This window comes from Sebastes fasciatus, chromosome 5, assembly GCF_043250625.1.
Source record: "Sebastes fasciatus isolate fSebFas1 chromosome 5, fSebFas1.pri, whole genome shotgun sequence".
Classification (NCBI taxonomy): Eukaryota; Metazoa; Chordata; class Actinopteri; order Perciformes; family Sebastidae; genus Sebastes; species Sebastes fasciatus.
Window position 1 is genome coordinate 15,453,857 of NC_133799.1, and position 16,722 is coordinate 15,470,578.

General features: G+C 38.8%; 1 protein-coding gene across 2 annotated transcripts; it reads left to right on the forward strand.

Moving 5' to 3' along the window:
- Window positions 1–3,088: 3,088 nt before the first annotated feature.
- On the forward strand, window positions 3,089–13,277 carry mindy4 (MINDY lysine 48 deubiquitinase 4). Of its 2 annotated transcripts, XM_074635269.1 has the most exons (18): window positions 3,090–3,331; window positions 4,403–4,522; window positions 4,596–4,789; window positions 5,636–5,900; window positions 5,985–6,226; window positions 6,340–6,398; window positions 6,503–6,612; window positions 6,718–6,834; window positions 6,921–7,012; window positions 7,219–7,320; window positions 8,349–8,412; window positions 8,775–8,840; window positions 8,935–9,002; window positions 9,117–9,180; window positions 10,236–10,397; window positions 11,788–11,968; window positions 12,208–12,286; window positions 12,466–13,277. In XM_074635269.1, exons 1-18 carry the CDS (start codon window positions 3,272–3,274, stop codon window positions 12,512–12,514), a joined length of 2,094 nt encoding a protein of 697 aa, XP_074491370.1. In that variant the 5' UTR covers window positions 3,090–3,271; the 3' UTR covers window positions 12,515–13,277. The 2 variants fall into 2 exon arrangements, with proteins under 2 accessions (XP_074491371.1, XP_074491370.1); XM_074635270.1 differs by lacking the exons at window positions 12,208–12,286; window positions 12,466–13,277 and having other exon boundaries at window positions 3,089–3,331; window positions 11,792–11,942.
- Window positions 13,278–16,722: the final 3,445 nt, after the last annotated feature.

The window sequence follows — 16,722 nt, forward strand, 5'->3', positions numbered from 1 at the left end:
TTGCTTAGAATGAGCCCTTCATATCTACATAGGAAGCGGGTCCTCTTCACGGAGTTGCTCACATGTTGCTCCGCCATGTTTCTACAGTAGCCCAGAACGGACAAACCAAACACTGGCTCGAGAGAGAGAGCCTTTAACATTTTTACATTACCTGAAGGCCACCGTAGTTCTCTAACATGCTCGTGAAACTGTGGTAACGTGAGCCGCTGAGTGCAAAACTGTGGTACCGCCAGCTGCCGTCTGACTTCCGTTGCTCCTAAAGTAGTGTTATTATGGTAAGGATGGCGAACGGTGTTACTACGGTTTTGCACTCTGCGGCTCACGTTACCGTTAAAGGGAGGAGTGAGCGGAGGGGTATTCAGTTGGTTACAATCTGCTACCACACCGCTAGATGCCGCCAAATCCTACCCACTCTCCCTTTAAAACAAAGCAATGTTTACTTACAACACTTCCTCATCAAGACTGGATTACCAACATGGCATAGCGCCCAGAGGTGCCCCATAACACCAGGTTCTAATTTGTTAGGAAATTTGTACATATAAAGCACAATATAATCTAAGCCTTTGCTTCATTAAGAGCAACATTTTTGGCCATGGTTTGCAGAGGGAGCTTTATTATTTTAGTTTCTATTATGTTCATATGATGCATTTTCCTGATGAAGTTGTATTTAATCCAATGCTAGAAAGTAAAAAGTATTAATTCCTGCAGAGGAGTACTGGTTGCTCCAAACTTAATAAGAACTTGGAGGCAACAGAGTTCACACTGTATTGAACAGAGGTTGCTGGGTGGGAGATCAATAGGGGCCCAACAGTTGGTGGTTGCGTAAGTGCACCAGTTGTGACCTGTATAATTTAAGAGTGATTTTTTTCCTTCAAATTAATCATAAAATATCATGTTGAAACGTTTAAGTATGGAGGGACTGAAAAAGTTGTTGATGTTATTTAATGAAGTGTGCAAGGAAGAATCCCAGAGAGTTGGAAGGAAGCGATAATTATTCCGAGAAGGAAACCTGGGAAGGATGCCAATGAGGCAACAAACTACAGGCCTATTGCCTTGACATCACAAGTCTGTAGATTGATGGAACGGATGGTCAATGAGATGCTAATCTATTTCTTAGAGAAAGGAGGAATAGAAGGTGTACTTTGGATGCAACGTTGATCTAGAGGATGAAAAGCCAATGATGACGAAAAGTAAATAAAGAGACAGTGGCGGCAGTGTTTTGGATGTGGAAAATACATTTGACATGTTATGGAGGGAGGGGCTGAAGAGAAAATGACATATTATGGGAGTCGGAGAGAAAGTTTTGAGCTAGGTTCTGGACTTTCTGAGTGGAAGATCCTTCCAGGTTAAAATAGGGTCAGAACTGTCAAGCAAACATGCTGTAGAGATTGGGACACCTCAGGGGAGTGTTATAAGCCCCATTTCATTTTCTATGATGATAAATTATGTATTTGTAAAAATGCCAATGGATTTGGGAAGATCAGTGTTTGTAGATGATGGGAAAGAACGGAGGAATGTGGAACATATTAAGAAAATACAAGATGGGATTCATCAAGTTCACATGTGAGAGATTAAATGGGGGATTTTAATTTTCAGTGGAGAAGTAAAATGCTATATTATTCTAAAGAATGAAGCCCACAATCGGAAATTATATGGAAATAACTTGGAGAGAGTTGAAAGTAAAACAATTTTAGGACTGTATTTTTACATAATCTGAAGGAAAGGGCATTGTACAGAAGGAAATCAAAGAGTGGCAACAGCACTGGGATGAGAAGATAAGAGGAAGACATTCAAAATAGAGTCGTATATTGTGAGAAATAGGTTGGGATGTAGAAAAGAGGAGACAACCATGACAATGTTAAGCATAGGACACAGTAATCTGAACAGCACACTTCACATTAAAGGGGTTGAAAGATATATAGTTAAAACCAAAATTACGAACATATATTATTCAAATCAAGTAAAATTAAAGCACTGAATCTTATCTTATATATCAAACTTGTCAAGGAGTCAAAGGTCTGTAGCTGCACAGTTAAGAACAGGAATCCTTCCTCTGGCACCTTGAAGTCGGTAGATTTAAAAAACATCCAGGAGGACAACAGGTTGTGAGAAGTATGCGAGTTAGGAGAAGTTGAAAATGAATCACATTTCCTTTTGTATTGTCCATACTATGATGAGTTACGAACTTCTATTTAAATGAAATGTCTGTTCAAAATCCAGATACTTCTTAAATGGAAGTAGAAGTATCCTCCAACCTTTAGGATGTGGTTTAAAGATCTCATACATAATTTGGTATTGGAGAAGATTCGCTATACTACAAGAGGGTGTGCTCAGAAATGTTATGCTATATGGAGACCTTTTTTAATCTATATAGCAAAAAATGGATACCACTGACATTGAAGTTTTAAACTGCTGACCCCATATTACATATAATTCAAATTGTTTATGAAATTAATTCTGCTTATTTAATGGTGCAGTAATATTGTTATAGGGATGGGGGTGGGGTGGATATAATTTGTTTATACAATTATTTCTGTGATTTATTGGATTTTGTACAGAATACCAATAAAAAGACTTTTGAGAAAAAAGAAAAAAAAAAGAAAAGAGAAAAAAAAAATCCAGATTTCGGTGCTCGGATGATGATAAAATGGAATGGCTATTTAATTTTAATGCTTATAAATTGGCTACTTTTGTTTCTCATGCTTGGAAAAAAAAACGTCAGGATGGTTTATTTGTTTAGTATTATTTGTAATTTAAACTCTGGTTTCTGCCTTTGTCTTTCCTTTATTTTCTAAATAATATTGCCTTGAACGCCTGGTTTGGGCTGGGCATATTATTTATGCATGACACAATAATAAACAAATCATATAGGAAAGCATCCAGTTGTTTTTGTGATAATTGCCATGTACCAGAAACTGGAGTATAGGAGTAAAGAACATGCAGGAGTGTGTTGGAAGTGACAGAACTGATGAGGACAATCTGACAGCCTACTGGACACTGTAGGAGATAACTACCTCCAGAAGACGGCAGTGATGCAAGCTGCCGTTAAAACCCACAGAGGAAGAAGAAGAAGAAGCTGCGCGTGGCATCCATCGCCATGGTAACGCACCGCTCTCTGAATGACAGGCACAGCTTCAGCAGCCTGCAGCTCACTATGGACGGCTCCTGAAGGGTCTGCAGCTGGTAGCCTTGTTATGATATGGCTGGTTAGCTAAAGGATACTATCAGAGCAACCCATCACAGCCACAGACACGTCCCCATCACTACCACTATGGCTGTGTCAGTTGAAGAGGTGTCTTCGTCTGTTGTGCGGGAATATCTCAGTCGAAAGGTAAGTTGAGCTAATGCTACATGTAGCTCAGTGCTAACCGATAGCATTACCAGAGCTAGAGAGCCAGCTAGCGTTAGCTTCTGTTAGCTTAGCTTACTTAGCTAGTTAGATGTTACACTGAAATCTGTGACTCCTCAGATTCTGTGCCATTAAACCAGTTTAAACCAGATTAACCATACACTTCCACGCAACACACACACACGAAGCAAATTAACTTCATTACATTTAAACAGAAATGCAACATCAACATCTGTGTTAGACTGCTTGTTAATTAACTGGTTGGTGGAACCACTGAATGAAAGACAATCATAGTGCTCATCTAATGAATATGAAGTTTTAGTGAGTTAAATTTCATGAACCAAATAGATTTGTATTATTTCTATATGCTTTAATATGTATTTACTGTATTGTTATTGTTGTTATTATAAATATCTTGTCCTAATTGTTTGTTATCACTATTATGTAGTCATATTATTTCTTTATTTATTTGTGTCTCTAGGATAAGCCCATTGTTTTTTTTTGCCTCTTCCTGCACTGTATATTATTATTATTTTTTTTTGTTATGTTGTATATATAAGAGTCAAAGGTTTTTTTAATAGTCTATAGTCTACTATAGTCTATATACTATAGTCTTAAATTGTGCAAAACAAATAAAAAAACAGTTTCTGCTGTCACAACCGACACAATTTGTCACCCTGTTTGAGAAGGATGCTTACCATAGCTGCTACCATTACCATGTTTTAATAACATCTACTAAAACAACCATGTTAAACAGTTTTGTCCCCCAGGCCATCAGACTTTTCAATAGATAATTCACACGACACCTTCTCACACAAAAAGTACCTCAATCATATATTTTATACTGTATATACTGTATATGTTCTTAATGTATATGTTCTTAATATGCCTTGTACAAAGTATTTCCTTTTATAATTGTAATATAACTTATTATTTTTAATGGAGCTTCCCAGCAAAAAGCATTTCACACGATTGTACTTGTATAACCGGCGTGACAATAAACATCTTGAATCTTGAATAATACGATGTAAAAAGCACTGTTGATGCTTGCAGGGACTGAAGAGGACGATCGCCTGTATGGATGAGGAGCATCCACGCACAGAAGCCAGTATCAACAACAGATCACACCTGAGGCAGATTCTCAACATAGAGGCTCTCTATAGAAATAATAAAGTAAGTCATGCACCTGGAGGTTGTCTGGATAACATTGAAAAAAAGTCTGTTGCTGACTTTTCTGTCATTGCAGGCTCACAACTCCCCCCTGAAAACATTACTGGAGATTATTGTAAAGCATCACATTGAGGGCCTTAAGAATGACAACATCACCGGCAGTGAGAGGGATCCCCTGCAGTCTGCCGCAGTAACACCAACAGTGATGAATGACACAAAGACAGAGGAGAGCACAACCGCTTTTGTTATGAGCAAACACCTCAAATTAAGGTATTTCACAAGTCCATTAATTTTTTTGTGCTGTTTTGACTTTTTAAACCTGCAGTAGGCAGACTATTTTTGGCATAATTGGGCAAAAATTCCACATTAACCTTTCAGCATATGAGTGTTCTGTGAGATAACGAGACTTCTGCACCTCCTCATGGCTCTGTTTTCACGACGGGAGACTTTGGCTAATAACAGGTCATTTTAGAGAGAGAGCGTTTCTATTGGCTGTTCATTCAACGGAAGCAGCTGTCAATCCCCCACGAACTCCGATCAAACGGTCAAACTAGGCAGCACTGATCAAATATTAATCAAAATTCTGTTACTGTAATGTCTATTTCTCGCCTCAAATGTTTTCAGAAACATCTTGTAGTGTACTGCTTAGCTGTAAAATGAGAAAATTTGCTCCGACTGGTGGGCGGTGCTTGGTATTTCTTCAACTGTTCTCAACATGGCTGCTAGGTCACAAAATGTTCTCATTTTACAGCTAAACAGTACACTACAAGATGTTTCTGAAAACATTTGAGGCGAGAAATAGGTGTAACAGTAACAGAATATGGATTCATATTTGATCAGCGCTGCCTAGTTTGACCGTTTGATCGGAGTTTGAGAGTGATTGACAGCTGCTCAGAGGCGGCAGGCTCCAGATCAGCTCTGATTGGTTGTTTTCAACCGCCGTTAGGAGCACTGGAGGACACAGAGGCACACAATTGTTTTCAGACTACCTGTCTCATGCACTACTATCAGAATATAGTGATCATTTTTTAAATCCTATTTGCTCCAACTCTACCTACTTCAGCTTTAAAAATATTGGTTTGAACATACAGTATATGGGATTTATCTCTCTCACAGGTCTGATGTAGGAGAAATATGTCCTCCTCAACCTATATATACGTCATTATTGCCTGAGACAGACGGACAAAACCAAGCAGGTTTCTGGGTTTATGACTCAGATGACCAAAAAGGCCGGCCACTGACGGCTTCCATCCAGCACAATGAGAGCGTCATCAGAAGAGAACCAGAGAAAAAGACTTCCATCACTGAGGGCACCCAAAGGAGCAGAAGTAATCGAATCAGACGTGGCATGATGGCTCGACCAATAGCGAGCACACCTCAGGTACCAGACCACTCATGCAGTCATTATTGATCCCATATTCTCCATATTACTCCTATTCATCATACCCTGATGTTTTCCCTTTAGGAAGCAAACAAAAAAAGGCAGAATCGAAGGCTAGAAGTGTCCCAGCCGCTGCTCAGAAAAGAAGAAGCAAACAGGCAGGGGGATGGACTGTTTGTGACTGGCGCACCCCAAAAAAGTTCAGAAAGCGGCCTAACTGAAATCAGCTCAGCTGACTGCATAGGGGGTCAACGGGAGTGGTGGAGTGCACCAGAGAGGATGCAGAGGGAAAACAGCTTTGAAAAAGACATACTCAAGTCTACAAAGTAAATAACTTTAAGCTGCTAATACTACTGTGTATGTGGGAACTTCATAGTTTTAAATTGTTGAAATTATTTGCTTTGTTCAGGGGTTTATTTACTTTGTTTCTGTTTCTTAGAGTAAAGTCGCTGACGAGGCCAAATGTGGCTGATTTTGATGTGTCTGAGATGGTTTTAGGTGAGTACTGTGTATATAGAAGAGAGGCCGCATCCATTGCCTTTGCCTTTTTTTAATTCATTGCCTTGTATTTGTCAAAGCTGATGGTGTTAATCAATTTCCAGATGACATTGATGATGACGACGATCTGCGAGAGCTCTCCAAAGTGTCCTTTCAGAGAACCGTCGCAGAGCACAGCTGCGCAGGCCGCCCGATGGACCAACGCACTGCCACGGTTGGTGATTTACACAGGTGTTTCTTTAGTTGCATAATGCTGGGGACAGTTTCTGTGGTTGCCTTTTGATTTTCTGTTTGTTTTCTGCTTTTGTTTTTTCTCCAGGAATTGAAAGCTGTTCTTCTCGGTTCTGGCCTAAATTGTTTCAGTGTTGAGTGGAGGAATCAGGGTTTCACATTCTCAGAAACACATGACCTGAGATATGGAATCGTGCAGAAAAAGGTCACGGTGCCGTCCTGCTAAAGTTCAGTAATCCAGAATTTTCATATGATTTACTGATTTGTGTTATCTGTATATTCATTTTCTAGGGTGGTCCCTGTGGAGTTCTGGCATCCGTCCAAGCCTTCGTTCTAAAGAAACTGCTGTTTGAAAACGTTGAAAGCAGTAACACAGGCCTTCAGTACGTTCTCCTTCAGTTCAGAGCTGTGTGCCAAAATGTTAACCACTGAGTGCCCTACTGTAATCACTTGGATGCTTTTTACAGCCATTAATTCACATCAAGGCATGCTTTGTAGCCACTGTTAAGTATTGGCCTCTGCATTTGGTATTAACTGTATGATTACACCACACAACCAGCTTTCCACTCAAATGACACTTTGTTCTCAGGAGGTTAAGACCTTTCAACACCGCCAGAAGAAAGTGTCTCGTTTCAGCGGTGGCTGAAATACTGTGGAGGGCCGGCGAGGAAAAACGAGCCACAATTGCAATGTAAGATCATACATTTATCCACTTAATCCTCTACGTCCAGACCAATACACAGAACCTCATTACTGGTATTTAACTAGGTTGAATACATGTGAATATCAGGCTTAAGTGTTGAGGGTCGGGGTGGGCTCACATCAGCTCTAGGAGCCAATTAGACCAATTGGTCTCAGAACTATATAACACTTTATAATAACCATTTATAAATGGCAAATTGATAGTTAATTAAACTTAGTTAATAGTTATTTTACTGTTAACAAAGAATATAATGATAATTAATGTTTACTAATTATTAGTAATGCTATAATTTGTTATTTTATCATCAGTTCGTATAATATGAAATAATTAGTTTATAAATTATATATTGTATCATAGCTGATAAGAGACGATAATTACATTCTGATTACATTAGTAAACTATTTATTAACAGTTTATTGTTGCACGCATTATAACATTTTATGTACTATATTACGTATTTGTTAGTGATTACCAAATGATTTGTAAACCTTTGAGAAATTGTTTGTAATTTGTAATTTTTTTTGTTTGTAAAACATCTATAAACATTACATAGAGAGATGGACCAGAAACCAATTATTAATCATTGACAAAGTATTAACTGTCTATCTAAATAATGTTTATAGACGCTTTACAAAGTATTTATTAACCATTTAACAAGGTATTATAATCATCAGTTGCAACTTCATAATAGCCATCTGAATAAAGTTTATATACGCTTTACAAATTAATTATTAACCATTAACAAAGTGTTTCATATATCCTTCTTTGTAATATGAATAGATGTTTTACAGACAATTTCTTTAAGGTTTACAAATAATATCTGAATAATTAACAGATACTTATATATATATATATATATAACTATTAACTAAGTTTGATTAGTTTAACTATTAATTTGCCTTTTATAAATTATGGTTTTTATAAAGTGTTACCAGAATGCCTGATAAATTTGCTGTTCCTGGTGCAGCATTGATTTAAACATGATTTTTGTTTTATCTCTATTTTTTCAAAAACAGAAATTCAGGGAGAAATCATTTCACCTCAACGGGACACTACAGATCTGAAGGAGTGCTTGAAAAGGTATAGAGATGCCACTGCAGTGCAGACACACCTGCTGACATGTAAAGTTACACTCAAGTTGATTTAGCAGCATATAGACGAGGAGTTTCATATCAAAATATCTTCAGTATTAACAGTATTTTTAATGAGCCGTTTTTATTAGGTTGAATTTGTGGAATATTACCGTCTAAAATGTTACTGTAGGAGATTGGTAGCCATATTTAGATTTGCAGAAACACATTTGCACTTTTGCTGTTTTTATTTGGAATTGATTGAATGATAGTGTAATAAACAAAGTGTAGCCGTGTCAATACTATCAATTTACTAAACTAATTTTTACAAATAATCTGCTGTGGAAGTTTTATAACCACCTTTTGTTTTAGATAACATGTTTCACCGTGGATAACGCCAAGGACCTGCAGTTGCTTCTGGAGCGGCATATTGATCAGGCAAGAAACTCAATATTGACTTCCTCAGTTTCATTTTGCCTGTCAAATGTACAAAAGATTGCCAACCGTTGTGCTTTAATCTCTTTTTCCACAGTTTGAGACGGGGGCGTTGGGATGCATACTGCTCACCATATCTGCTGTTCTCTCTCGGTCCATTGAAAAGTACGTTATGCCTTTTTTTTTAGCTCTATGACTGAACAAGAGTTGCTATAATATTCCCTATTAGTTGATGAAACATTTCACTTAGTGTTCTCTTTCTCTTCATTCTGTCTTTAGAGTAAGAGAAGATATGGACGTCCCCACCAACACACTCATCGGAGCCCATGGCTACTGCACTCAGGTTTGACATGAAACTAAAAAATTGGTTGAGAGCACTTGGTATTGTGTTTGTTTGTTTGTTTGTGATTCAGAATCACAAATATTAATGAATAATGAAGGTACAGGTATTGGTCTAGATGACACTGGTTCAGGGACATAAGTTTCTCTAAGTGCATGCAGGACTTAGAGTATGTTGTACAACAAAGGGATCTCAGTGTAAGACACAAAAAAAAGTTATCAGTTAGCATTACTACTTACTGTTACTGCTGTATACACAAAATTAGGGCTGTCAATCAATTAAAATATTTAATCCTGATTAATCGCATGATTGTCCATAGTTTATCGTGATTAATTGCAAATTAATCACACATTTTTTATCTGTTCAAAATGTACCTTTATTATTTAATATTCTTATCAACATGGTAGTGGGCAAATATGCTGCTTTATGCAAATGTATTTATATATTTATTATTATAAATCAATTAACAACACAAAACAATGACAAATATTGTCCAGAAACCCTCACAGGTACTGCATTTAGCATAAAACAATTGTCAAATCACAACATGGCAAACTGAAGCCCAACAGGCAACAACTGCCGTCAGTGTGTCAGTGTGCTGACTTGACTATGACTTGCTGCAAACTGCATGTGATTATCATAAAGTGGGCATGTCTGTAAAGGGGAGACTCGTGGGTACCCATAGAACCCATTTCCATTCACATATCTTGAGGTCAGAGGTCAAGGGACCCCTTTGAAAATGTCCATGACAGTTATTCCTCGCCAAAATTTGGCAAGTTTGGAGCGTTATTTAGGCTCTTTCGCGACAAGCTAGTATGACATGGTTGGTACAACGAATTCCTTAGGTTCCTTAGATCGAATAGCGAGTGGGTCTGACGGCGGCCCGGCGTATTTTTAAGAGGTTAATTAAAAATCGCAAGTTGCATTAATGCGTTAAAGAAATTAGTGGCTTTAAAATGATTTTGCGTTAACACATTATTTTCGCGTTAACTTTGACAGCCCTACACAAAATATATTCTGGTTACTAAGATTGCTTTTTTTGTATTTGTGTTCACCAGGAGCTAGTCAACCTGTTGCTCAGCGGCAGAGCAGTTTCTAATGTCTTTGACAATGACATGGAGTTGGACTCGGGCAATGGCAACATGACTCTGCTGAAGGGAGTCAAAGGCCACTGTGACATCGGCCTGCTGTCCTTGTTTGAACACTATAACATCTGTAAGGTGAGTGACATTGACTCTCTGGTTACCCTGTGATTTAGAAAAAACCTCAGGTCAATCTTCATTTGGATGAATAATAGAGCAAACTTGATGAGCCTTAGTTGTCCTGACTTGAATATCTAAGTTTTAACACAAATCTGAATTCAGAGAAGATCTTGGTACAACTTGCATGGACACAGTCATACCAAAAACCTTCAAGTAACAGGACATTCCCTCAGCTTTATAAATTAAATCCCACGTCATACAGAATCATGTATAACCACGCCACCTTGGAGGAAGCAAAACAATGTTGGTCCAGACTGTGGGGAGTCGGGAAAATTGACAAGATCATATCCTCCAGACACCCAGAGTCTCCTCAATTAAGGCACGCCACGACTGATGCCTCTCAAAATACCAAACAGATGACAATGAACATATAATACATTACACTTCATGTCTAATAAAAGTTTTCCACGACACCCAGCCCACTGACAGACCGGATACTAGTCAGATTCAAGTAAGAACACAAGACCTCAGGGGGCATTCTTCACTATAATTGTGGGCCATTTGTGCTGCCCATAATTACAGCAAAAAATGTCCTTAAGCCCCTCCATGGGCTTTATATGATACTTAGCAACACATACACTGCCTGACCAATGTTATTCAAAGTACTTGTATTGTCAAGACCACAACTGCGGGGCTATTGCTAAATTGCCTGTGCATTGTCTGATTTATTCTGGTAAACAGCCCTGAAAGGAAACTTCTCACATGTGCTCTTAGGATGCTTTCTTACGATCTGGCACCTGGTCGCTATGTTTTAATAGAGGTTGACTCCCAGAAACGTCCCGAACACAGCAAAATGAAAAGAAAAGAGAAAATATAGGGATAGGGCAGGGTCTCTGCAGATACAGACACCGACACACACTTCTAGTGGGTCACAAGTGATGAATGGGTTATATTTGTACGAGTCTATACATTGTTTTTTAGGAAAATCCTGCTCTTTGTGCCTTTTTAATTACAGAAAGAAAAAAAAGAAATGCAAAATGTCTTTCACATTTAAGTTTTTGTACACATTATTAGCATACACAGTAAATACCCATACATGTACAAAAAGTATTATTCCAATCAAATTCCTGTTACTTTTACGCCCTGTAAAGCTGTGTCTCTATTTTGAAGTATACTAGGAGGCATGCGTAAACAAATACACATGACACAATTTTGATTTTACTCCTGTCCCACTCCCATAGTAGGAAACAGCTCAAGACTGTGTGCAGGGCATTTTTTAAACACTTTTTGATATGTTAAAGATAATAAAATTGATGATAGCTGAATTTCATTTAGTTGCTTCGGTTACGGTGTCCTGGTATTTAATAGATGACTTTGCTCTGTTGTGTTCTACTTTCTTCTATCTAAGGTAGGAGCTTACTTGAAGACTCCCCGTTACCCCATTTGGGTGGTCTGCAGTGAAAGCCACTTCAGCGTGCTGTTTGGCCTGCAGAGGGAGCTGTTGACCAATCAGGACAAAGGCCTGGAGTTTGACCTCTACTATTACGACGGACTGGCCAATCAACAGGAGGAGATCCGCCTCACTGTCTGTATGTATCATCACTTGTTCTGCAGTGCACTTGTTATGCACTTATGTATATGTTTGTTATGTTTCTTATTATCTCCTCAAACCTAACAAAATGTGCATTAGGGTATATTTTCTGTGATTATGATGTGATCTTGTTTTTCCTGGCAATCTAAACTATCTGGGTCCTTCTCGTGTTGATGCTTGAGTAGTTATTTAGTTAATTTGGTGTTGCACTAATTGTCATCTTAACTGTAATTTTAGCTGTTGGAAAATCGGCCCTGAGCTGCCTAGATGTCGACACTGATCTCATTCCTCCACTGGAGCATTGTATCCGAACAAGGTAAGGGTCTTTTTTTGGCATTTTAAAAACTCACAGATGAACACCCACGTGCACAGTAATGTCTGCAGATCCTTTAAACAACCATAAAAGGCTAAACGCAGCTTGAAGTTGTAAAGTATCATGCAGAGTGTACCTGGGTACCAGCTCTTAATGCCTTAAACTGTTTGTTTTTGTTTCAGGTGGAACGATGCATTTGTCAGTTGGAATGACACAGAGCCTATTCTCTGACTGATTACATGGTTTGATTGTTATTTAAATTATGGACCATTAACTGACAATAAACAGTTTACCATCACCAATACAGATACTTTTACAGACGTTTTATGAAGTTTTCTTCATATATTATGTTTCATATTTACCCAGATATTTTAGCATTATCATTGTTTTCTCTTCATAGTGAGACACAGTGTTCTGCCACTTGTTTACATGACATAATGTCCTGGATGTTATATATCACACAATGTATGTGCAGCTGGGAGTGTATATAGGATATAGAATATCATATCAGCCATGAAGCTTCATGTTGTTGCGTAAAAAACTATATTTGAGATAATGCAATTACTTTTTAAAAATGTTTAGCAATAAGTATAAGGTCACTTTTTCTTAAATACACAAGTTTGGAGGGAAACTGCTTTGTTGCTGGTGAAATGTAAATTGCTGCAAGATGAAGTATTGACCACAGTGGCCTTTTACATAAAGATATAATAGATTGTTGTCCATATTTTACACTAAATTAACATGATTTCCCTGCCTATTAAAAATACAATTAATGTGATATTTTAATCAAGAAAATTGTGGAGAAATTACTTAATTTCACATCATGTCTTAACGGATTCTTTGTTACTTAATGTATAATGCCTTTTATTCTGTGCACACTTTAAATGAGATAATCTGTTAGGTTGTACTGTATTTGTTTTGATTGCTTCAATTATAATTCTGATGTGTTGCCAGGAGATTCGATTAAATAAATAAATACAGACTGGGGTGTGTGTGTGTGTTTGTCGAAGAGAGAGTGAATATTAAATTGCTTATAATTGCCTCGATGAATTTTCACTTTTGATGGACCGCATGTGGAACAGAAAAATAGTCAAGTCAAGACTTGTTTATACAGCGCCAAATCATAGCAGAAGTTATCTCATCACACTTTTCATTTACTGTAGAGCAGGTCTAGACCGGACTTTTTTTTTATTTAGTTAAATAAAACCATTCAATACGTCCAACTGTCTCCACACAGTGATGGTTGTCAGTGTTCATTTCTCTGTTTTCTTTTGGTGAAGCTGCTTTGAACTGCCAACCAAATGGAGAAAATACTGCAAAAGTTGTGTTGTGTAACTTAAAAGGGGGCGTCCATTATTTGTGGGTTTGAGGTTTTTATATTATTCTGTAGCTCCCAAGTGGTGGTCCTTTTGTATTCATATCCGAATATTTAAATGTTGGTTAAAGTGTGTATGTTTTAGGTCAAAATGCTGTTTTCCCAAGCCCTTTTAAAACCTTTTTCTCCCACGTGTCCTGACAGGTTTTTGCATGATGATGCTATTACATATACAGGTATACATCCTTATGGTCAGGGTATTTTTAATTAAAAATGTAAATGCTTTTGCAAACGCTGTCATTTTCAGTTTGCCTAAAATAAAGTTATATCTATTTGAAAGGAAAATAAATCCTATATTAATACATGCAACTTATAGAAAAACAATGTATTCTTACCATACTTGTTATGACCACAGTTGGGACCCAAACGCAGGACACGAACAGGGAGGGTGGTGATGGTTGAAAGACTGATGACTGGGAATGGGACTCCGGTGCCAGCGGGGAGGAATAGAGATGAGGTTGACCGGGGCTGGCTTGAGCGGGGAATGAGGGAGAAGTGTGGCAAACAGGGGTCGCATGGAAGCTAGTAGACTACTGGCAGGGAGTCGAGCAGGAGGACAGACAGGCGGGTGATGATCCACTGAGGTTGAAACAACATTCTGGCGAGGAATGGTTGAAGATCTGGGGTCGATATACTGCAAGCTGATGAGAGGCAGGTGACAGAGAGAGGTGATGAGCAGGTGTGCATGATAAGCAGAGTCAGGAGAACGAGGAAGGGACACAGACAAAACATAAACAGAGAGAGAGAGACACACACAGACAGACAGAGGCACGTGGGACACAGGGAAGGGGAGACACAAGGAAAACACTCTAGGTTGACCCTATGTTAGATGAAACATGATCAAGTGCAGGGTATCCTTCCATTCCCCTATGATAGATAAAACATGATCAAGTGCCCTCTAGGGTGCCCTTCCAGTGGAGAAAACAAAATGCAGCACACAAATGGGTGCCCTTAAATGGAGAAAACATGATAAAGTGCCATCTAGGGTACCCTTCCAGTGGAGAAAACATGATAAAGTGCCCTTTCAGGTGCACTTCCAGTGGAAAAAACGTGGTGCAGTACACTAATGGGTGCCCTTAAATGGAGAAAACATGATAAATTGTCCTCTAGGGTGCCCTTCGAGTGGAGAAAACAAGATGCAGTTCCCTAATGGGTGCCTTTAAATGGAGAAAACATGATCATGTGCCCTCTTGGATGCCCCTATGGTGCAGAAAAGATGATACAGTGCCCTCTAGGGTGCCCTTCCAGTGAAGAAAACGTGATAAAGTGCCCTCTAGAGCAAATCAGTTTTTGAAAGACGCTGAACTGTCTGTCAAATGTAAATGAGACAGTTATCTGTCAATATTGATTTAAAGCGTGACTTATTGAATGATGCATACGCCTACAATAGACCAATATATAAATGACTGGAAACATCACTGTGCTTGGTGGTACAGATGTAGGCCTACAATTAATTTTCATAAAAAAAACACCCCTTTGTCTATTTAAGGAACTCATTTGATAAATGAACATTTATGTAATTCTTACACATTTCTTTCAGATAAAGCAAACAATCTCAAAGCTAATTGTGAATCAACCCCTTAACTATCTCACATGCCAGGGTGGAAATACAAATACAGCTGAAAGATGCCTTGCAGTTAATGGTGCGTGTCGTCTTTTAGCCATGGCAGGCGTCACAGCACGCATGCGCACATGCACACACGCACACACATACACACACACACTGTGGGTGGCAGGGAGACCTGTGCCAACACCTCCAGCGCATGCGATCAAAGACACTGCAGCTGGCGCACAGACAGAGCTGCAGCGACTCAACTTCCCATCAAATTGTCTTGCGCAACGTGGACCAGAGTCCGCAAAGTATCTTGTAAGAGCAACGTGGGGGGTCAGCGTATATGCAGAACATCTTGGCAACAACACACAATAAAACAATAGAAGATGTTGTCTTTATTGAATCTGTCCAAGTCAATCATATCCATGACATTTCTATTTCGGTGCGATGGAAATGCTGCAGAAGAGCTCAATGTGACTATAATTCATTCATCTTTCAACTGTCAAATTCCTAATGGAGGCTGTATTATCTGAATGTATATTATTGGTGACTCATGTAGGGATTCATGCAGTCGACAAAAGACATAGGAGAGCCATGAATTAATCATGAGACATGGAGCGAATCGATGAGCCCTCTACAACAATTTTACAGTCATCACACTGCAATCACTATAAATAAGGTGGCTTGCTTGAATCAAGCTATGGGGTCTAAGAAATTGGATTAAAGTGTTTACTTTTGCCACAAAATTCTTCAGCGGATGGGGGCAGTTTGATATACGTCATGAGGAGCAATGTTAAGGTTTTAGGTTATGTGCTAGTCATAATCTTCCCTGAATAGTTGGCGCCTGAAATATTTTAGTAAGAGCTAATCAAATTACAAATGTGAGTATGATTTCAAACTCAATTAAAGCAAGGAATTGGGACAATTCATTTACTTGATGTGCTGTCAACTGGGATTTGCTGGAAGACTGGTGTTACTGTCAGTCCAAATCACAGCTTCCTCATACAGAATAAAGGAAGAAAAATCTCATCTTTAACTCCGATCTGTTTCAAAGAACAGTGCCGTTGGAGGTGACTAGCTCGTAGTTAAAACATTGTCTCCTCTCTGCCGCTGAGCTTTGGTGCATCCGGGTGCAATCTGACAGGAAACAAATGGCCCAGCTTTGGTCTCTATTTACTATTTACCGCGCCAGCTTTTCTCAGAGGTACCGGAGGAGGGATTTGGTGCTTGTGTGTAATTGTGTTAGAGCCCTCCCACATGCCGTCCCCGGTGCATCTTCTGTCTCCTCTCCTAATCTATGCTGTTTGTCTCCAGATAAGTGATATCCTCCTCAGATTAGGATCTGGTGTCCCTGCCCTGCCCACCTGGAGGGGAGAGGCATCCCCAGTGCATCCCTGTGAGGGGCAAGCTGTATTTTTAGCTTCTTAATCCTTTTATAGCTCAAGCTGAAAACATCACCCGCTGCCATTAATTGCCCGAGGTAATCATGATACATTATGCCAGAGAGGAAAG